Below are 22607 nucleotides of genomic sequence, written 5' to 3'. Positions count from 1 at the left end.
TGTCGCCTCTTGTCCTCTGTGCGTTCAACACATGACTCCAGGAGGGACCGAAGCCGCGCGTGAGCTGGGCGAGCGGCCCGCGTGTGTGATGTTCTCCGTAGAAGTGGGGTTCTTAGCGTTCTCAGCAGTGTACCGAAACATCACCTATTGATGACAGGGTCTTACAACTGTTCACAGCACGTCGAATGGTGCTAGACTGAGAAAACGGTCACCGCAACTGTGTTAACCTTACCAGGAAAGGGCAAAAACGGACACCAGAAACAGCAGGTCGACGCAGCCATACGGCCGTCCGGACTCGCCAGTGTTTGCGCCAAATATGCGAGTCAGCTTTGCGTTCCGCTCTCGACGATAACATTACGGGCCGCTGCCTTCACCCAGTCTCGGAAAAGTCCGAACGCAGCGAAAAGAGTATTTCAATCCAGATCCGGGTGTGAGATGGGAAGAAAAACCGCAATTACCCCTCGTAAAATCTACGGTTGAGGTTCATGACCAAGCGGAGGCTCGACAAACTCGAAAGCTGCCTGATTGTACAGCATCGCTATTTAGGACTCGCCAATGACGAAAGGAGCCACCAAGTATGCTATGTATTTTGGCTAGCCTTGCTTAGTACACTTGTGTTTGTATCAGAGAGGTAAGAGGAGGATCGGCGTCAGCCAGTACAACGATGGCTTCCGTCATGTGAGGCACAACGCAACGACACCGACTACCAATTCAAGTTGGAACTCCCCAGTGCTGGGTCTTTAGCGTTGCCCAGCGGTTTCTTGGCAGAGCACAGCAGCTTTAGCAAAGTGAGCGCTATGAGCAGGCAGAATGCAGTCGTCGAAAGTGCCGAAGCCAGTGTAGTAGCCGATAAGTGTGCAAGTCGGGTTCAGAAAAGAGTATGCGCTGAAACTTCATCTGTGAAGAAGCTGGCGCTGTCACCGCGTATGGCATTACCAAGGATCGCAGTGCACTCGTCGTGTGGAAGAAGCAAGTATCGCAGTGCACTCGTCGTGTGGAAGAAGCAAGTATCCGGCCACAGATGCCTACCCGCCATCAAGAGTGGAGCGGTTTATTAACGCGGGGACAAGAGGAGGTTTTTCAGCGAAAGATGGTATTCGTGAAGAGAAACAGAAATGTCTTCCTATGGGTGTGCGAGTACAAAGGCACCTTTGCTGCGTCTCACCAGAATGTGGATCCCTCCATACCTGTTAGACTGGTTCTTCAAAATTCTAACATTGACGGCGATTTCCGTTAGCAGAAAAGACCTGGTGATTCTGGCCGTCCCGGCCTCAACACTTGAGGGAGAATTCATCGGTTGAGCATCCGAGAAGTGTGGCAATAGGGAGTGCTGACATAGCGACTATCCTCTGCTTTCCTGGTCAGACTCACATGCTCTTTACTGTTTTGCGTGAAGATTTATCCACCTCCTGCACTGGAACTTTGCCCATCGTTCATGCATTGGCATGGGATCAGAGGAAGAAGTTCGCCACACAGTGAATTCGGCTCCGGTCCTTCGAGTTGCGGTATCCAGTTTAGGATCGAGAGCCTTTCGGCGTCTCGCGGCCAGCCTCTTTACATAGAGTTGGGAACCCACCCTATGACGTGGAGATGGGAAGTGCCTCCGGTCGGATGCCGCCACGCAGGAGATTATTTTCGACCTGACACAGCGTCAAGCCTGGTGTCGTCACCAATTGAGGCAGGTATAAACAGATCGCACACAAGTGTGTTAACGCGACGGGGAAGTCTTCATTAGTGCCTCCTTATTGCTCCGGACAGGGGTGACGCAAGCCCCAGTTGAGGCAATGATCTGTGCACCAGACCAGGTAGATAGACTTTGGATCTCACGGGACAGGGAACCAATCATGCACCTCCCTCCAGTCAGTGTCCGCTTTGCTTGCATCACAGCATCATACGCGCACGACCACGAGGGGTGTCTCTCTGCAGACGTGACTGGTATTGACTTCAGATCAGAACCCTTCTGGCCCCAAGGTCGCCTCCCCTGTGTAGCCTGTCCTTCTATGCCTACTTCAGAGCACCCACGGCAGCTCCAGGTCGCGCCTGGCGGGCTCCGTGCTCAACGCCTGTCCTTCATTCTGTTCTCACAAACACAGACTACCGCCTAAGGTTTTTGTCAGCCGCTCGCGTGAAGTGACCCATACGTAGCGTCTTCCAACTAGCAAGGCACCAAATATGAAATTGGAGATAGGAGGTGTGTAGTTACCATAGCACCCCAGCAGCTCCTTTGTCCCCATCGTACGTAGAATTGAAAACCAGCATTCGTATACAAAATGTACGAATATCATGGCATCCACTCTGGCCGTCTCCTTCCTGATGGTAGTCCGCATGGAAGACTCAAGTCTGTCCACTTGTATCACCGATAAGAGATATGGTAATGGCTCATTCTTTCCGGCAACATCTGGCGGATCGCTGGTGTCTGGTCAAGGCCTCCCCTTCGAAGGCGAGCATTACGGCGTCGGGGACACAACAGGGCACACCGAAGATAACCTCGTCAGAGCTTCGGTAAAGAGCCAACCGGGCAACATTCCTCCGCCATTACCCCCACACTTGCTTGATCAGTCGTCAAGCATGCGCTCCTCTTGACCTCATGCTAATCACTCGAATGATTGAATGGTACGGGATAGCGAACGATTGATTTAACGCATACAGAGGTAACGCATCTCCAGAAATAGTGTTAAAGGGGACGTACGTGAGCGTCGCCCTTCCTCCTCTCCGTCCAGTCATCGGGAGACTCTGAGAGTTCGGAGGCTCGAAGTGATGCACACGTAACTGGTACAGGAATCAGACGACGAAACTAGCTGGTCCGCATGTCGAAAACGTGACGAAAGTAGCAACCGGTAATTGACTACACGGACTCTTCGCTGAACATCACTGCGGGGGAAGAGCATCTCGCACCAGCATCCTGAGGATCGCGACAGGGGGATCGGTAGCTGCGGCGCAAATGAGAAACCAGTGAACATTCAGCCATCCCCCAGTAGGTGCCAACTGCCAGTTCTGTCAGACCGAATGAGAACAGTCGCTGAGTTCATCCTCATGTGCCCACTTATCATACCGTTTGAGCAGCCCACCTCCAAATATCCAGAAATCACATCGTAAGGCAGAGGCGCCTACCAGGGCAACAACGGCGCTCAATAAGAAAGCCGCCTTTGGTGTAGCCATGCAGGAGAGGTGAAATGCACTCTGTTAGACTGCGTAGAGACCGTGCACCCTTTCAGACGCAGAGGCTGGAAGAGCCTTCCGGGGGGCTGTAACAAGCATCCATGTTGCCGCGGTATCCCAAGTGCTTCCTCCGTCGCCGCTGGGAACATCCCTGTTGCGACAGTCTCAAGGAAGTTGAATAATCATGGAAGAGCCGCTTTTCTCCTTCAGTAAGGCGTGTCGAAGCTGTTTGCCTTTCGTGGTCACTCTCACCCATTTCGTGTGCCTGCTTGCCTAATGTACAGGAGGCATGAGCATTGAACCTTAACTGTAAAACATGGATCCCCTTTAAGTCCTGGTGGTTGTACTCTTGCTCCTGTACTTTTTCATATCAGAACAAAACGAGGCAGCCGAATACATCTCTGAGCCGCTGGAACGGCCGCATAAATAATGAATTCCGCCCTTCACATGGGAGGCGCTGCCCGTTTCCCCGTGCTTCCTTCTGCTTCTCGTTGTAACATCCCCTTTCTCAGTACATTGAACCCTACAACTTTTTTCACTTTCAATTTCGCTTTCAGCGTGTCGAGATTCCTATATTCTAGAGGTGCCGTGTGAAGTAGTTTTTACCCACGGACGATTCGCCCTCCAGCGGGTTCCAGTTGACAGCATGCAGGCTGACCGCAAAGCGACGCGGGAGTCAGGATTTGCGCCGACAGCACGGCGTACTGGCGGCAGGAACGCGGTGTCTTGTGCTGGTAACAGGAAATGAGAGGTGGAGAGTATATGCTTCTGTTCTCGTGATGCGCCCTTTGCGCTGTCATTGGACCTTTCTGTCTCTTTTCCCACTGGCAGGTTTTTCTTTACTCAACAATCCTGCAAATGGGAGTATGTCCCTGTCCCCGACCCGAGCCCGCCAGCTAGCTAGACACGGCTCTTTTCGGGAGAAGTGTTTTTGGAAAAACAGTGAACCATTGTGATAAAAACCCAGGTCAACGCCTTTCAGTCCCCGTTATATCGTTTCGTGACTCGGCGTGAAAACAGTGACGCCGGGAAGGATCTTGAGCGCTACACTTTCGCCGCAGTGGCGCATCGAATAGACCGGTCCTTGGTCCATTGGAGCCGCTGTTCGGCACTCGGGACGCGTTCTTACATCTTTCTTGTACACTCTACGGTACAATGGCCTATCTGGATGACTGTCGAACATTCGAGCTTGTGGTGCCGAGTTAACGCATTTTCCTCTCTGTTGGTGGTCGCTAAGCTGCGTACCGACTCAAGGAATGGCTGGCTCTCTCTGTGTTGGCCCCCTCGTTGTAGTGGAAAGACAGTGAATTGCAATCGAAAGCTTCTCGTCTTGTCAGCTCTCAGTCACATCGGTGGAACCGCTTCTGCCGTGCACGAGGGCGAAAGACTCCATTTAGGTGATGTGTAATCTCGTCCCGCAGCGTTCGTGTTGACGAGGCGTCAATCTGGGCCAGAAATACTGTGTACCTTAGAGGGCTTTCTCCCCCGAGCGCCGCTCGACGCGTCCGTACTTTTTCTTCCTGACACTCAGCAAAATGTCAAGCTTCTTCTGTCTGACAGCGACTACCAATGGAGCACCCTCCAGCTGTCTTTCGTTCTCTAGCGGACTGTCCAGTGTCCTGCTGGTATCTTTGCTCCTCCTCATCGTCGCGCCTTCACACGTAACAGGTCTACAGTCGCCTCAAACAGCCGAGTACTTGAGCCGTGCAGAAATAGCAGCAGGGAACTCCTTTCGCATTCCGTTGAGCACGAATCCGCAGTATGGGCAACGGTGTGAAGCGTTTCGAGGTCCAGATCCGTTCTGGACTAGCCCGCCAGTTGGAAGTCACCAGTACTGGCAACTCAGCGTAGCGCCGCAAAGAACGTATCCTCCCTTGTCCGACCTGCGCTCTTACAGCACTGTGGGGATGTACGAAGCAATCCCAGCTGTCCCTTTGTTTCCACCTGCAGATGGGTTGGCCGGAGTCGGGAAGGTTCGGGCTCCAGTGTTGCAGCCCACACCATGGCTGCAACTGCGGCGAGAGACAACAAGTGTCCCCATTAAACAAATCGACAAGTTTCCTCAGGTGGCGAAGGCCGCCGACGCCGTCATCATGTGGTGTATTCATGAAGCACTGAAAAGAGTGCAAACGGGAAACGAGAACTCCGCAGGACTCACCGGCGCGGTTCAGATTCTGCGACAGAGTGTCGATTTGCGGGAACACATCCGCAAAAAACAGGAGGAGGCACTGGCCTCGTTCAACGCCCTTATCGAAACTGCTTCAAAGGAATTCTCTGGCGTAGATATCCGTCTCTTTCGTTTCTGGGGTATGGCGGCGAATTTGAAAGGACAGCCTAACGAGCCCGACGACATGTACGTGGAATCTATGGAGCAGACTCGATGGCTCTTGTCAAATGCTCTTTTACGTGCGACGGGCCAGCTCTCAGGCGAGACAGTTGACTCGAAGCTCGTTGACTGTGAGCACCTCACATACACCGCTTATTCGTCCAAGCTGCGGAAGATCTTCACGCTTAAGGAGAGCAAAACGCGGTTCTGTAGCATCAGTGTCACCGGATGGATCCTTTTTGGGGCTCGTCAACTTTTTGACATTGCAAAGTCTGCCTCAGAGAGTGGCGATGGCGAAGCCACGGCCACACTTGTCTCCATTCAAGAAGCCATTAAAAAATTTGAGGGTGTGAAGGAAGATTTGGAGCAATTGTGGCCCGTCTTCGAGGAGTACCGGTCTACCGTGCTTAGCTGGTTACCCAAACCGGAAACGACCGCAGAAGCCGAAAAGTAGCCTTCACAACCAAGCGGTGGAGCCTGCTTTACGGAACCGAAAACTCCAGGGGGAAAGAAGTTACGCCATCAACCGGTGGCCGTTAGGAGGTAAAAGTGGATCGTGTGTCTATTGCTTCATACACTCGGCGGTAGAAGAGCGGGGTGCTGAAAAACAGGTAGTGAGTCCTGGTTGTGAACGCTGACAAAGTACAAGAATTAGCTGCCGACTACGCTCCAAGTGAACAAATGATCAGACAATCGTGTGGAACGAGAGGAACGCGGAGTTGTGGTATAGTACTCGTGGTCGGCAAAATCCTCCCTTCGGTCACTCGACTGGATGTCCCCGCGGTGCATCGGCGGGAGGGAATAAGAGCGAAGAACGCCAGGAGAGCTTTTGTCATTCGAGTTCTCCCCTTTGTTGCCGAGCGCGTGTGGAGAAATATCAACCGGAAGTTGAGTGGATGTGACCCGACAATTCCTCGCTAAACCTTGCAACTGGGAAGCAGAAAAGTGCCGGATACACGGTCCAGGAAACGGACCGTGACGAAGGAAAGGAAGGAAACATACAGTGATTATGCTTCAGACGCTGTAGGGCCGTCAAGTGTGACTCTCAATGTTTACGTGTGCAACCGGCCGCTGCCGGAGGAACAATTGTGGAGAGGAGGTAGTCTTGCTGCCCGTCGTAGGTTCCATGTTACTTTTCCCGTTCTGGAACCGCCATCTTTTTGTGCTGTTTTCTCTGCTGTGGAAGAAAGAACTGCCTGGGTGGTGCACAGGCAGACCGCCTGTTGTTGGCCTTCAGAAATTGCGCGGCGGGTTCCAGGCGGTCGACGTCCTCCGGAACAGGAGAGCTCTTTCAGTCACACTAGAGCACAAAGCTCATCTCGGTATCACACAAACCACTCATTCGGTTTCTGCATGTCCAAATTAGGAACGGCCGCCTGGCTGCCGTTCACCGCGGCGATGTTGAGCTTGGAGCTGGGGTTTACGCGACAGGGATGTGCGTGTTTTATGGAATCCGAATACTCTTGCTGAGGCTTGAAACACCAGGTACATCGTCGCAAGGAGACCAGTTGATGCGTCACCAAAGCGTCAAGTCAGCAACAAACATGCACCACTTCTCGATTTGACTCGGGTGTACCGCTCACTTTTTCCTCACCGGAACAGGAGAGCGCCATGGTGACCTTCCCTGTCGGTCACTCGAAACTTCTGGCGCATTTCCAAATTCAGTGCCGATCTTCTGACTGCAGAGGAAGTGTCCGTGCGATGGGAGATCTTCAATCGCCAAGATAGAATATGGGGCTGCACTTGGACTCCAGTGCTGTTCCGTCGCGGAAGGACTAAAAGCGGTACACTGGAAACTGTGAAGGCGTGACGAGTGATACATCCTATGCTACTACATTGCTGTGGCCCATAAACTTTGAAAAAGGCCTCAAACATTCGCGCCGAAGATGCGTTTCTTGAGATCTGAGAGTTACCCTAACCGCCGCGCTCAGCAGACGTGGACCCAAGAGGAAGCCTGAGCAGAAAGGGCCGCGGAAGTGTGGACTGACGAATCAAGATTCCGTCGGCTTGAAGAAGCAATCGTTCATACCCTTTTGCTGGATAGAAGAAAGCGCTTGCATACCGATTACTCTCGTAGACACTTTCAGGCCTGTTGATAAACGAGAGTGTTTAACCTCGATCTACGACTGGGGCTGTAGGCGAGTCCCACGCTTTCACCTGCCTATCTACGCGTGCATCTGTGCGCCGTCACTACGTCGATGGAAACGCACAACCTAGCCAAGGCAGGCGGAAAGACGCCGCACTTTGTCGACTTCCTTGAAATACGGCGTCGGGTCTGTTTTGTACCTTTCGCCCCCGCACACACCATAGTCCACAATCAGTGGCATGGATCTCTACCATTCCACCAGGTGGGGCTCAGCAGACTGCGAAAGATCAGAACAACCAGAACATTCGCATTTCGGGGTTTGGCCCGCGTTCTGCTTCAATGGAAAGACTCGGTCGCGCGCGACATTTCGGCGACACACCTGTGGAAACATGAGGACGGGACACGAGTGCCCGATCCATTTCCCCAACCAAATATTTTAGATACTTCACGAGTCACAGAGGATCCTCTGCAACTTCCCCTCCATTTTTTCACCTCAAACATGAGCTGCCGTCGTGCCCCTCTCGTGTGTACAGAGAGTCGCCTCCCCGGCCACGCAGAGAGCAGACACTTTGCTTTCGAACTTCTCGGTTTGCTCCTCTGCAGATGAAGCAGGCAGGGAAGAGAACTCCACGTGACACATCAGAGGCGCCGACAGCTCCGGCAGGTTACACCCGGTGCGAATTTGTTCTTTCCCGGCAAGCTGATCTGCCTCGGGGAGAGGCAGTACGCATCTGTGTGCGTGCGTTCCAACCCTGACATGACTTGTTTTGACCGGTTAGGCCTGACTGCCTGCGTTAAAAAAACATTCGGCGTTCGCTCTTTCCGTTGTCGCCGGCGCCTCTGGGAGGAACTCCGGGCCTCCTTCCTGGGCCGTGTGTCCCGTCGCGAGTGCTCGGCGATGTCTTGCTTCGCTTCTCGCGGTTTCCCAGTACGACTTTTCTCGGCGTCCACGCGGACCCCGCTTTTCTTGCGTAGCTCGTTGAATCTACGAACAAGGTCTTGTCTTTGAAAATCCGCATCTTTGCGCTTCCTTTCAGTCCCGTTTTCCGCCTACCAACTGCTTTGCTGTGCGAGTCTTTTGCGGTGTGCATACACTCGAGCAGACTTGGCGCGCTTGTGTCTTTCTTGGGCACGTCTTTCGCCACAGATCGCTGAGAAGAGAGAGAGTCACACCTCGAAGGCCTCGCTTACTTTTCCTGTTTCCTGTCTCTCCTCTTCCACTGGAGATTTCCCCCTGTCTTCACCGCTTCCTGCGCAGAGGGACCCGTGCTGCCCCCGTGGCTGTTCCCGCGTGACCCGTTCCTGTTTTTCTGTTCCCATCCTCAGATTTGAACCTTCTCTTTTCATCTCTCGTCTCACTCGGTGTCGACACCCAAAGCGAAACCCCACCAAAGAGGCGATCCCTTAGTTTTCCCCAGCCGTGTTCCTCTTGTTTCCTGACCGTTCTTCTTCATTCGGTTCCAAGTCGCGCTCCGCTGCAAGAAGCCGTCGGGCTTTCAGCCCCACCCCCCCTGGAAACGCTTGCCGCCAAGTCTTCAAGAGGCTTCATTCTTCCGTTCTCTTTCCGCTTTGTTTGCGTCTCCTACTTTCGGTCTTCCTGACCTCCGTTTTCTCCGCGGCCTTCGTCTTCAGCTCCTCCCATTTGCAGCGGTGTGTGTGTGTGTCCCATCCTTCGCCGCGAGGCTACCCTTTTTCTTCCTTTTCTATTCCTCTTCGTACCCGCTTTTCGTGGTAGGTGAGAAAATCCCGGGCGAAGAGCCGACGCGGCAAAAAAAGGATACGCGATCGATCGCCTTGCTGCGCCACACAGAGACGGCATTCTGGCGACTGTGGAAGCGCAGAGTGTCAAAAGACGACCCGTGGACGCCCTTCTCTCGACTGAGAGGACGCTGCTTTGGTCGCACTCCGCGCTCATCGCACGCAACTGTCCGAGGCATTCTTCCGTGCGCTGCTCGTCTTCTCTGGCCTGTTCCGGCCTCTCGTGCCTTCGCACCTCCCTTTTCCCATCCGCGCCCTCCAGTGCGTTCCGCTGTCGTTTCCTCCGCGCTCTCTGGCCACCGCACCTCTCTGGTGCTTCTCCGCCGCCTTTACTGTGTTGTGCTCCTCTTTCTATGCCTCCACCTTCTCGTGGTGTCGCCTTTCCTGTTTTTTGACTGCTCGGGTCTCCCTCGCATACCCCGTCGTCGCCCTCCTTCCAGCTGGTCCTGCTCTTCTCTGTGCCCCGTCTTCAGGACAATGGCCGACCCAAACCATTCCGCGACGGACTTGCCGAAAGACGGCGCGCCTTCTTCACTCGCGCCGGAGCAACAGAAAGAAGGGAACGCGGCACAGGCCGCCAACGGGCCCGGAAGCCTCGACAAGAAGGATGCCGAGAAAGCCGGAAAAGGCGACCGCGGCGCACTGACATCGCAGGGCCAGTTGATCTCCCTGATGCGAGGTGAGAGCGAGTCGGCGAGGCGCGAAACGTTTTCGGAATTTTACGCTGAAACAGGGCGCTCGCGCGCGCGTCAGTCTGTGCTTGCCACTCGCGCCTCCACACCAAAGAAAACACACGCCTAAAAGAGGCTCGTGCGCGTGTCTGTTGTGAGCGGTGCAAAAAGAGGAGAAACAGCCGTGAGAACAAGCAGGGAAGACAAAGACAGAAGGGCTGAAGCAAACGAAAGGGTGGAGAAAGACAGGTGCTCAAAGACGTACACGGTTTCTTGTCGCTGGGTCTTCCATGACTGGGTTTGAATATGATCTTTGATCTCTCCTTTATCTGCGTCTTGTTCTCCAACTACCTGCTAAGCAATCCAAGGGGGGCGTTTGGAGCGGCCCGAGTTGCTCGTATCGTGACGCAGTCTCCGCCTGCGACTGCGGACTAGAACAAACGTGTGCCTGTCTCGCGTTGTGTGTGGGACGAGACCGGTGTATCGCGTCGTGGAAGGATCAAAGATTTTCCGGCTTCACAAGTGATCGGTTTTCGCTCGCGGAGAGCGCAATGCTTGCATGCTGCAGAGATGAGGCTGGCGAACAAAGGCGTCCCTCCACCCTTCGCCCCCCACGCCTTCTGGGACACGCAGCCAGTCCCGAAACTCAACGAGCCTCAAGAAGGGGTAAGTCTCCGTTCCAAAACCCTTTTTTCCGCATGGACGCAACTCTCGTCTTTGGCCAACGTCTGAGAACCGAGACCTGGAACGCTTCCTGTCTCCGACAGGGCCACGCCTGGGTCGTTGTCTCCGTGGGGCAAAAAAAGCTCCAGAAGGGAGTGCAGCGACTGCGAGGCGACGTCGAGCTTTCGCTCCCTCATGGATTTTGCGATTTCGCTTCTCTGCTCCGCCTGCTGTCGCTTCCTTGTTTGACAGAGGGAAGGCCCAATCGAGACAAAAACCGTCGAGCAAGTCCGCACGGTGCGTCGCCGTCTGCGCCGGCTCCTATGCGGCCCCGTCTCTGCGACGGTTTCCCTTGCTCCTTTGCGGCCTCGGTTCTTCTCGAAACTCACCAGCGCTCACGGCTGGCCCTCCTCTTCTCTGTCTCCTCGCCGCCTTTCCCCTCTCCCGTAACACGATCCTTCTCCACACCGCCGTGTCTCTCCCCTTTTTCTCGGTTCCTTTCTGTCTTTTTCTCCTCTGCATCTCTCGCGTGAATGCCGGCATTTGCGTCACACACGGCTTTGCCTGTCTCTCGCTACAGCTACGTACCTACAGATCTAAAGGCCAGTGCATCCAATCTCCGTGTCTGTATATCTCCACATGTGAGAATCTCTGTGTACCTTGATATATGGAGATATCTGTAGGCGTCTCTCTAGATATCTAGATAGACACAGATATATAGATGTACAGCGGTATAGAAGCTGCTGCGTGGATATTCATGTGTGTAAAGCGTGTTGCGGGTGCATGCGTTTCGATAGGAACCGTACAAACTCCCCGACGGTTTTGTCTGGTGCGAGTGCGACGTGAGGAATCCTGAGGAGCTGAAGGAGGTAATGCAACCGAAAAAACAGAAACGAGAAAAAGTCCGAACGAGTGACTTCCTCTGTCAAGACAATAACGATCAACCGCTTCATATACACACGCGGTCAAAAATACGTATGTCTGTGCGTACCCATAGGCACCTCCACAGATAGACATGCAAACATATATATATATATATATATATATATACATACATACATACATACATACATACATACATACATACATACATACATACATACGTATATTTAAGCGTGAGCATGAATCTCGACTATAGTTTGATTATTCGTTTCACATCTATGCAAGAGGAGCATTCTCGGGTTTTTCTTTTCAGGTGTATGAACTACTGAGCCAGCATTATGTCGAAGACGACGACAATTTGTTCCGCTTCAATTATTCTGCTGACTTCCTCGACTGGGCTCTCACCGCGCCGGGCTGCCATCGCGACTGGGTCATTGGCGTCCGTGTCTCATCAACCAAAAAGGTAAACGCGCCGCCTTTTCTTTTGTTTATTTCTCCTTCCTCGTTTTTCCTTTTTGTCGTGCTTTCCCTTCTCGATCTCGCATCGTCTGCGCCCTGCAAAAGGGGCTGTGTCGGTCTGGGGGTTCCTCAGCTTCTTTATTCTTTCTCCTTTGGCCGGGGGAAGTGGTTCTCGGATACCGCAAGCACGCATTCGAATGGCCGTTTTCCTTTTGTGCGAATTCACGGCGTCTTCCCTGCGTCGCATTTCTGCCTGTCCAGCTCGTCGGCTTCATCACGGCGACGCCCTCGCAAATTCACGTCTTCTCAAACAGTGTCCCCATGGCGGAAGTGAATTTCCTTTGCGTTCACAAAAAGCTTCGCTCGAAGCGACTTGCCCCGGTAGGAAACGACACAGAGAAACGCCAAGCAGGTCACCATCTGTATCTTGTCCTCTTTTTCTCCTCTCTGTATGTTTTCTCTTTGTCTTCGTCTCCGTTTTCCCTGTGTTTCCCTGTGTGTTTGTTTCCGTTTCGCGTCAATTCTCTCTGACCTTTCTCTCTCTGTCGCTCGTGTTTTTCGTTTCGTTTTCTGTCTTTTTCGTTTCTTTTCTGGTTCCCCGTTTCTCTTCGTCCTCCGCTTCTCGTTTTCTTTGCGAGGACTGGATTCTTAGCTGCAAAATCGGGTACTCCTGTTTGCGCGAAGCAAAAAAAGGCCGCCGAGGAAGCCCACGGCAAATCTCTTTCTTCCCTTTTGTGTCGCCTCCGTGCGGCCTGATCAGGTGTTGATAAAAGAGATAACTCGGCGCGTGAACCTCCGTAGCGTTTGGCAAGCTGTCTATACCGCCGGCGTCGTTCTCCCCACTCCCGTCGCCCAGTGTCGTTACTGGCACAGATCGCTGAATCCCAAAAAACTAATTGAAGTCGGATTCAGTGGGCTTAGCGAAAGAATGACAATCAGCAGATCAATCAAACTCTACCGAGTACGTCACATTCAACAAAAACTAGGAGGCTCTTCTACACTTCCATAATATATATATATACGCTTTTATCTTCATATGCATATACCATTGTATCCATCTATATGCGTGCCTATACATAGCTCTACTGACCCGTTTAAATTAATTATCTGCATATATATATATATATATGTGCCTATGTTTCATCTAAGCATCTGTATCTACGTATCTGTGTTTGTGTATCTTTAGCTGTATGTGTATGTAGGTGAGCATGCATGTTTCTCTTGTTGCGTCGATGATTTCTGTCGAATGGAGTTTTGTTTCCCTCTTCGTGCGGAAATGCAATAGAGGAGAGGCCGGGGAAAATCCATATTCAAAAGGGGAAACGCCTCGTGAAAGAGATATGTGTGAAAGAAGGCGAGAACGCCTCAGGTCGCTCGAGTCAGGAAAATATCGAGACAGAAGCGTGTCTGTCAATATCTATATGTTTTAACATCGCTATCAGTCAATATTTCTGTCGATAAGTCGAGATACAGAGTGAGGGAAACGCGAAGGAAGAACGAAATGCGATGAGGATTCGAAGAAAGAGTGGAATTGTTTTCTGTCATTTAGGTGAAAGAAAGCCCCTCGACAGCGGGGCTCCGACCTGCAACCAAAGAGGACGTGCCGCACATTCATAAGCTTCTGACAAACTACTTAAAGTAAGGCGAGTCGTCGAGAACCTAGTGCCTGTTTTTCTCTCTTGTCTTTTGTCTTTTCCCTCTTGCTCTCTTCTCTTTTGTTTTTCGTCCCATATCTGTCTTCTTCCGTTGAAGATCTCGCGTCGCGGCAGTAACAGTGTGTCGTCAACCTGTTAACTTTGTAAACGATTTAGTTCGACGTTTAAGACTTCTTGAACACGAATGGGGAACTAATGCTGACGTGATCTTGTCTCTGCCACATTCTTTTCTTTTTATCGTTTTTTGCGTTTCTCAGAAATTTCAAACTGTACTGCGAATTCACGCAAGACGAAGTCGCCCACTGGCTGCTTCCTCGAGACGGAGTCATCCACGTGTACGTACGCACCAGCAGCAAGGGTAAGCGACGGCAGCCCTCGTCTCTTCCTTATCCAGATGGATTCACTCTCTGCTCCCTTGGTTGTCTCTCCACAACACTCCTCGTCCTTCCTCTTCTCCAAACATGAATACGAAAAAAGAAATACATCTCGATTTTCATATATACATGTCAATATTTAGATGTGTATATATATATATATATAGATATAGATAGATAGATAGATATTGAGATACATGCATGTCGATCTCTATCTGTAGTTATCTACCTCTCCATTCACGTCTCTCTCGATTTCTTTCACTCTTTCTTTATCGATCTCTTTTTCTATCTCTACCTTTCACAGCCTGTCTCTTTTTCTCTCTATCTTATTCATCTCTACCTTTTCTATCTTTCACTTTCTCTATCTTTTTTTCTCTCGATTCATGTATCCATTTAGACGTGTACTCGCGCCCATCACGAGTTTTTTTCTCCCTCTTCTTCTCTGATTTCTCTCGAAGCCGGTATGCATGCATCTAAGCAAAAACTCCAGCGCCGTCCCACGTCGATGTTTCTGCATTTGTCTAGAAGGCGAAACGGCGGCTCTTCTTCGGTAGAGCGAGCGTTTCTCGATTGTCATAGGAAAGATGGTGTTCAAGGCAAAAGTACCCAAATGTCTCTTCCGCACCTTCTCCCCTCCAGGAACAGTGACGGATTTGATTTCCTTCTACGAGCTCCCGTCTTCGGTCATCGGCAACCAGAAATACAAAGAAATCAAAGTGAGGAAAACAAATTGAAACACGGGGAAAAGAATCTGGTGCCTCTGGCCAGCAACAGAGAGAACAAGCGATGCACGCCCACACAAGTGGAGACCATTTCATCTACTTACATATACAAAAGCATATGTGCATATCTCCATTATATCTGTATATAGCTGTATTCAAGTGCCTATCTTCCTATATATATATATATATTTACATCGGTAAATAGCGATTGGCAATATACATATACATGTATATATATATATATATATATATATATATACTTCGTTTTGTTCTTCTCACTGCATCGCTTCCGTGCTTCGTTCTCACTCTTTCGAGTTTGTGGGAAATGTGTCTGCTTTCTTTTTGTTTTTTTTCATTAGGCGGCCTACTCCTTCTACAACGTTGCGACGACGGTGTCTCTTAGGGAGCTTATCGACGACGCTCTCTGTCTCGCGAAGCAACTGTAAGGTTTCCGCTTCCTCTCCTTTTTAGTCTCTTTCCTTCTCGCGTGCCTCGCAACTTCTCCCAGTGTTTTTGTGTCTCTCTTTTCCTGCTGCCTTTCCGGGGCGCGTTTCCACCGCGTGCAGAGACTATCCGGTGTCTCTTTCCGGTCCTTCCCAACCTCGTCTGGTGCCACGCGAAGACACGGTTCTCGCTTCCCTTTGTTCTGCTCAGCGGCTTCGACGTGTTCAACGCGCTGGACGTCATGGAAAATCGGTCTTTTGTTGAGGTAGGCAGACCGATTTTCTCTTTTTTATCGGCGGAGTTTCGCCGAACTCAGAGGTCAGGAGATTCGCGGGGAAAAGTCGGGAGGCGACGAGAGGAGGGCCGAAAAAACAGGAGGAAAACACCAACGAAGAGACACAGGAAGTTTGGAAGAACGCGAAAGCGAGAAGAGAACAGACGAAAGGCCATGAAGCTTCTCGCGTTTTCTGTTCTTTGCCCAGGACTTGAAATTTGGAATTGGAGACGGATTTCTCCGCTACTACATCTACAACTGGCGGTGCCCGGAAGTAAGTTGTCTTTTTGGTCTTTGTCCACTGTTCCTCTCAGCCTCTTTCGCTTCTCTCCACGCGCTTTCACGCGTCCACTTGCCCTCCGTCGCCTTGCTCGGGTGTCTGTCGTTTCTGTCCTCACTCTTGTCGCGTCTTCTCACTGCGTTCGGTCCTGCTCGTCGCAAGTTCTTTTCTTTCTTCTCTGTGTCCCTTCCTCCTTTTCTGAACGCGCCTCTGCGGCGGTCTCGGGGTGCGTTGTGCGTCTGCGCTCAGATGAAGCACAGCGACGTCGGTCTGGTTCTGCTGTAACTTGTGTGGCGAAGAGCGGCCCGCGGGAGCTCGCACCCTCGTGTTTCCCTCGTCTCGTGTTTGTCCCACCTGCGTTGTTTCGTCTCTCTTCCGCCTTTTCTCTCGTCTCCGAGTTGCCGCAGTCTCGAGAAAGAATGCCACACACACACACCGCTCCCCGTTTCTTTTGCGTCTTCGCTCTTGCCCGACGGCGCGAGACGCCGCAGGGCGCAATTCTTCTCTTTTTCCTGCTCCGTCTCATCTCTCTGCGTCCGCTGTCGTCGCTCGCTAACAAGTCCCCCTCGCTGAGGAAGCACGCGTCGTACTTCGCTTCACTGCCGCGTTTTTCTCCCTTCAAAACTCGCCCCCACAGTGCTCAGCAGTAAATCCTCGGGGTGTCTCGACACACGCGCATCCTGAAAGCTCGGCTGTCTTTTCGCTGAGGCGCGGAGAGACAGCCGAGCTCGGCGCGCCGCCGTTTCCACGAGGAAGGCAGAACGTTCTCTCGAGAGAGCATGGCAAGCGCAGGAGGGCGAAGAGCACAGGACACCTCTCTCGCTACCTTTCTTCCCCCTGCACAGCGCGCCCGGGAGGCCGTGGGGATGCAGTTGCGTGCAGTCTCTCTCTGTGGCAGGAGATATCCCGACGGCAGCCCCGGAAGAGAATCTCGAGAGACTCCGCGGCTGAGCCGTCGACTTGTTTCAGAAAAAAGCCGCACGTTCTGAGTGGAAAAAAAGCCCTCGTTACAGTGGCGTGTCCAAAGGAAACCTGCCGGGGCAATCCAAGCTTCACCCCGCTCTGTGGCAAGTCTCTCGCGTGCCTCCCACTTTGGGGAGCTCGGTCCGACGGTCGGAAGGCATCCCTCTCCGATCCTCTCTCACGGCTGCCGTGTCCCAGGGTTTCCAGCACATTTCAAAGCGGCTCGTACGTGTTCGAAACACGTCATGGCCAAGGTCTCAGAGTCGCAAAATAAAGTGACGACAGACCAAAAATGTTACAAATGTCTGAAATCTTGACAAAAATGTAAAATCACGCTGCCTCGTCACACATACACGCGCTGCCCGCCCTGTAGGGACTAGGAAGGAGAGCGCCAAGAAAGATGAAACGCCGAACTTTTCCCACGAGAAAAACGAGCTCTCTCCCACATACCACACAGACATGCATGAGCACACGCATGCGTGCACCCCACATGCAGGTGGAGAGATGGACATCTTTAAAATCCCAATGCACACACGGCAGTCGGGATGTGAACGTTCCGCGAAATCTTCCCTCTTCTGCCTTTCCTCTTTTCACGCCCTCTCTCGATCTTTTTGCGTTGGACCCGCGAGGAAAACCGTGCGGCTGAGGTTCGAGCAAAATTCCGAGTTCCCCTCTCTCCTCGCACAGGCTCTGCTCGACATCTACCGCGCCCAAAGCTTCCTCGAGCTTTTTCGGTCAAGCATGACTCTTGCCCGACGACGCACTCGCAACAACGCCGTCCACCACCCCGCACGTCCTCGTCTCTCTTCGCTCCTCGTTCGCTCACCTTCCTTCACCTGCGCGCGCGTCTCTTCCTGTTTCTCTGTCTTTTCTCGGCTTCTTTTCCTTTCTATCTTCTCTTTCGCATCTCTTTTCTTCACTTCCTCCTGTCGCTGTAGACGGTCTCGCCGTCCAAGTGTTCTCGGCAGACAGCGCGGCCCACAAAGTGCGTTTTCAGCCATCCGCCGAGACAGGCGAAGGCGTTGTAAAAGGTGAATTGCATCTGCAGATACGCGGCTTTCCAGAGAAGAATCGTCGCGCGCCCGCCGAGGAAGGTCCGCCAACCTTCGATGTCGGCGGCGGCCTGGCCCTGGCCGAGGTAAACCAGCGCGCCGCGATTTTTCTCCACGAACGCAGGAGCCAGTGTCTTCTCTTCGGGAGTTGCAAACGCGTTGAACGTTTGCGCCAAATAGAGCCCCGCCTGCTTCGCGTTCTGCGCCGTCGGCGCCGGCGCACGATACGCCAAATCGATTTCCTAAACAGAAACACAAACCCGCGGAAGAAAATCAGAGGCGAAACCCGAACACACGCAAGATATCCCGAGACACATGGCGACGAGAAACCGAGACCGTCCGCGTTTCTACCAAGACACGTCCGGTGTACACACACATCTACACATACATATTCACACAGATGCAAAGACAGATATACACATACATGCAAAGATAGAGACACACATACTGTGATATACACCTCTATATATACATATATATACATATATATATATATATATATATAAAGTGAGTGGAACAGTGTAAGGGACTGATCTCCCCATAGATGGCGCTGAAAACATCTAAAAAAGGACCGACCGGAAAACTGGAGAACGCTGGCAGAGAAGACGCTTACCGCGAGAAGTTTGACAAATTGGTCCTTGGTCATCTCCGTCTGACGTGGCTTCTTGGAAAAATCGTATTTGCTCCTGGCCAGCTGAGGGAAGATCGTGCTCAGTTTCGGGGCCTCTTTCTCTAGCCAGTCCGTGCCTAAAAATCAAAACACACGCGACTCCATCTCGAGTCGGGCGTGATCTCTTACTTTATAATCTCCCTTCTGTTCCACTCCCCGCATGCGTCTCTTTCTTCGTTCTCATCACATCGGCTCGTCTGCCTCCGTCTCCCTTTCTCATTCTCTTCTCTCCTCTCTCTTTCCCCCCCTCTCTCTCTCCTTCACTTTTTCCCTTCTCTCTCTCTCTCTCCTTCACTTCTCCCCTTCTCTCTCTCTCTCCTTCACTTTTCCCCTTCTCTCTCTCTCTCTCCTTCACTCTCCTCTCTCTCTCTTTCTCCTTCACTCTCCTCTCTCTCTCTTTCTCCTTCACTCTCTTTCTTTCTCCTCTCTCTCCCGCTTTCTTCTTGTCTTTCTGTTGCTTCCGGGTCTCTTTGCGCGCTTCTCTGCGCGTGAACTCTCTTGTTGTCCCTTTCCCCGCTGTGCTTCGCCTTACTGGCTGTTCCGGCGCCGCCGGCGGCGGCTTCGAAGAGCGTCTCTGCGTGCTCGACGAGGGGCGGCGGCAGGAGCCTGCAGCAGTCGCCCAGTGCGTAGATGTCTCTGCAGCCTCGCACCTTCATCTGCTGGTCGACGAGGAGGACGGGCGTTTTCTTCTGCGCCTCGCGGAGCTCCGCGGTTTTCCCGGCGAGGTCGAGGCAGATTTTCGGGCTCTTGATTCCCGAGGCCCAGACGAGGAGGCCGCAGGCGAGCTCGTTCTCTTCAACGTGCACCTGGCCGGCCGCGCCCTGTGCGCGTCGCGTCCGAACCTTCACGGAGTTCGGCTTCACGCCGACGACTTGCGTCTGAAGCAGGAGATTGACGCGAGGATTCTCCTCCAACAGGCGCTTCGCGAAGGCCTGCACGCTGCCGTTGTAGGCTGCGAGGACCGTCGGGAGCATCTCGACGAGCGTGACGCGAACAAACGGCATCAAGTGGGGGAAGTGGAGCGCGCCCTCGGTTTGGAAGAAGTCGTCGATCTCCGCCGCCACTTCGACTCCCGTTGGGCCGGCGCCGACAACCACAAAGTGCAGCAGCTTCTTCCGCTCCTCCTCGGAGACGCTCGGGACCGCAGCGGCTTCGACAACGTCAAACAATGCGGCCTTGAGGCGCCGCGCATCCTCCAGTTCCTTGACGAAGAACGCGTTCTCCTTCACTCCCGGAATGTTGAAGGTGTTCACTTCAGCCCCGGCCGTGACCACCAAGTAGTCGAACGGCTCGTCCCACTCGTGCGCGTCTTTCAAGCTCGCCTGTGTCGCGCGACACCGGACGGTCTTTGTCTCCGGGCAGATCTCTTCGACGCGCGCCTCGTAGAACTGGCCGCAAGGCACGCCGCCGCGCATCAGCAACTCGCGCATGCTCGTCATGCATGCACTCGCAGGCAACGTCCCCACACACACCGACGGCAGCAGGGGAGTGAAGGTGAAGTAGTCTCGGGGGGAGATCACGACCGGCTCGTACTTGGTCATGTCCAGCCCCGCGAGGAACGAGGCCGACGCCCACCCCGAACCGACAATCACGACCTTCTGTCTCCTCTGACCGGGCGCAGCCGCCCCCGGCGCGGCGGCGGAAAACGGAGACACTTTCGCCGCCGACAGAAGACCCGTCCACAGGCGAAAGTTCGTCCACTTGGAGGCCATCCACGAGGAGAGCGGCGCGAAGGACGAGAACGGTCGCGGCGGCTGCGCGAGGAGCGCCGCAACCTGCTCTTTCGGAGTCCGAGGAGGCGACTGCGGAGAGTCGCAGCGCGCAGGCGCGAGGAGCGGAACAGACGCCCCCGCCAGGAAGCGAAGCCACGAGGCAGTCATCGTGTAACGCGGAACCAAAAAAACCCTCCCCCGTGCTGCCGATAGAAGGGAGAGAGAAGGGAGAGAGAGGAGAGAAGGGAAAGAGAGGCGAGAGCTGCGCGGGTGGGCGGTGTTTTCCCTCTCACGGCACGCACGGGAGCGTCCGGAGAGAGGGTGACACACAAGCAACGAAAGATGAGAAAGGAGGCTGGCAAAAAAATTGGAAAAAAGGGGGGAGGAAGGTGACAAAAGCAGGAAAGTTGACAAAGGAAAGGGGGAGAAATCGTGCACGAGGGCAAAACGTACGCCAACGTGACACAGGCGCAAAAAGCCGTTTTGAGAAGACTCTCTCTCCCTCGCTGTTACCGGCTCTTTTTGCACGTTCTTTTCGTGGCTGTGTGCATTTGTTCTCGCGAGAAAAACGTTTCCAAACAAAAGATCTCGTTCTCGTCCTGTTCTCTGGCGAGTCGCGTTCTCGCAGGGTTCTGCCTCCTCGCTGGCGGCGCTGCGGTCTCTCCAACCGACCGAGACTCGCCAAGCGGAAGGAAAAAAGGCGAGAGCTTGCAGACGCCGGCGAGGAAAAGGAGACAGGAAGGGAGAGAAAGAAGTGAGAAGCGCAACGGAAGAGAGAAAACGTCCGGAACACAGACACACAGACGCGCGCGCGCGGCTCTTCGGTGTCCCAGGTTCACGAGAAGTCGAGGAAAGGGTAGTCTTCCTCTTTCTCTCTTCCTCTCTTTCTCGCTTTCTCTCTTTCTCTTTCTCTCGCTATGCACACGCACGTTCAAGGAGGCAGAAAACCTAGAGAAACTTTGGAGATCACGCCTTCGCTCCCTTTCTTCGAAGCGTTGCAGCTGTTGGTTTCCCTTCTCTTCTTCGCGCTCGGCGCTGGCCTCCACGGCTGCAACAAACCGCGCAGCGAGGTTTATCTTTTCGAGGGGAGAGGAGGGAGGGGTGTTTTCTCTCTCTCGTGAGGCGTGCCTTTAGAAAGAGGAAGAACGTCTGGTGTTTTGAGGCGATTTCAACTGCATATTTTCGGCCGAACCGACGAAGAGGACAACGAGAGGCAGATCTTCCCCTTCAAGGCCGCGCGCGCGAGAGAGAGAGCGGTTTCCGCGCGCACATCTGGGTGTCGGGAAAAGCCGAGAGCGAGAGCGTTTTTTCTCAGGCGCCTTTTCTCGGGGATCAACATCCAGCGCGCGAGAGCGGGTGGCGGGTGTTTGTGTGTGTGTGTGTCGGCTAGCGCCGAGTTTAAAAGGTCGAGACGGAAAGTGAAAAGAGAGGCATTTCAACACAAGCCTCAAAAGAGACTCGCTTTCGTGCGACCGGCTCCGTTTCTTTTTGCCTTTTCTAGACGTTCGAGAGTGTATATTCGCGCTTTCCGCTTTTCCTCCGTCGGCGCGAAGAAGTCCGGAAGAGACACCGAAGTTCTCCACTTTGCTCCACGTGTGCGAGGCGCCAGCGCCGCACAGGAAGCCGCCAACCCACGCACGTGCTGTCGTCACTCTGTGAGGAAAACGCGAAATCTCCAATCACGCACTCTCCTGGCTGAAGTCTCGCCTGCGTCCTCGTCCGTCTCTCCTCACGGTTCCCCCCTAAGAAGGCGGAAGGAGACACTCCAGAGAGCGAGGAAGACAGAGAGACGTTGAAGTCTTTCGAGATCACCAGGGACACGCCGCGAAGGCCTCGGAAAGAATTGTGCAGCCGAGCTGGTGAAGCGAGGTGGAAGGGTTTTCGACGCACGCACCGCCCGCCTCGTGTGCTTCCGTTCTGTGTTTCCTGGCTGTTCGCGCACTCGGGCCCCAGAGCGGTGCGGAAGAAAGGCCACAAAGAAGAGCGCGAGAGCTCTTTTCGCCTCCGAAAAGAGCAGGTCGTGTATATTTCCCTTTCTCCGTCTTGTTCTAACCCAACGTTTCGTCGCCTCTGCAGCTTCTCTCTCGGTCTCCGGTCTCTCCTCGCCGCTTCCCTCTTCTTTCCTTCGTCTTTATTCTCTCGGTCTTTCGCGTCTTGTCTCTTCTTTCTCTCGTCTCGTCCGTCCCAGTTTCAGCCTCGCTGTCTGAAGCGGTCCTTCTTGGCCAACGCCGAACCTCAGTCCACGTCTCTCTATACCGCCTCTGTCCAGATTCGTTTCCTTTTCCCCCGCCTCTTTTCTCCCTCTTTTCTCTGCCTCTAAGCCGTCCGCAACAAACTCCGCTTCTCACCTCGTGTGCCCCGTCTCCTTTTTTTTGCTCCTTCTCTGCTTTCTCTTTTCTCTCGGATTTCTCTCTCCTCTCTCGTGTCCCTCGGATCTGTCTCTTCTCTCTCTTCACC

At 53.3% G+C, this 22607-nt stretch overlaps 3 protein-coding genes across 3 annotated transcripts; 2 read left to right on the top strand and 1 right to left on the bottom strand.

The window, feature by feature from the left end:
- Positions 1 to 5066: 5066 nt before the first annotated feature.
- NCLIV_003580 (conserved hypothetical protein) lies at positions 5067 to 5939 on the top strand (the record flags this gene model as incomplete). Its single annotated transcript, XM_003879859.1, has 1 exon — positions 5067 to 5939. One exon carries the CDS (start codon positions 5067 to 5069, stop codon positions 5937 to 5939), a length of 873 nt encoding a protein of 290 aa, XP_003879908.1.
- A 3867-nt stretch (positions 5940 to 9806) lies between these two features.
- NCLIV_003570 (hypothetical protein) lies at positions 9807 to 16038 on the top strand (the record flags this gene model as incomplete). The annotated part of the gene is made up of 14 exons (XM_003879858.1): positions 9807 to 10008; positions 10569 to 10666; positions 10916 to 10960; positions 11461 to 11532; positions 11859 to 12008; positions 12266 to 12385; positions 12765 to 12965; positions 13554 to 13642; positions 13917 to 14017; positions 14673 to 14749; positions 15115 to 15197; positions 15410 to 15464; positions 15682 to 15747; positions 16003 to 16038. 14 exons carry the CDS (start codon positions 9807 to 9809, stop codon positions 16036 to 16038), a joined length of 1395 nt encoding a protein of 464 aa, XP_003879907.1.
- A 1594-nt stretch (positions 16039 to 17632) lies between these two features.
- Positions 17633 to 20318, bottom strand: NCLIV_003560 (putative mitochondrial alternative NADH dehydrogenase 1; the record flags this gene model as incomplete). The annotated part of the gene is made up of 3 exons (XM_003879857.1): positions 17633 to 18010; positions 18382 to 18515; positions 18971 to 20318. The coding sequence occupies 3 exons, from the start codon at positions 20316 to 20318 to the stop codon at positions 17633 to 17635; spliced, it is 1860 nt and encodes a 619-aa protein (XP_003879906.1).
- Positions 20319 to 22607: the final 2289 nt, after the last annotated feature.

This window comes from Neospora caninum, chromosome Ib (assembly GCF_000208865.1).
Source record: "Neospora caninum Liverpool complete genome, chromosome Ib".
NCBI lineage: Eukaryota > Apicomplexa > Conoidasida > Eucoccidiorida > Sarcocystidae > Neospora > Neospora caninum.
The sequence above is the reverse complement of the archived record's forward strand: the minus strand, read 5'-3'. Positions and strand labels throughout refer to the sequence as shown.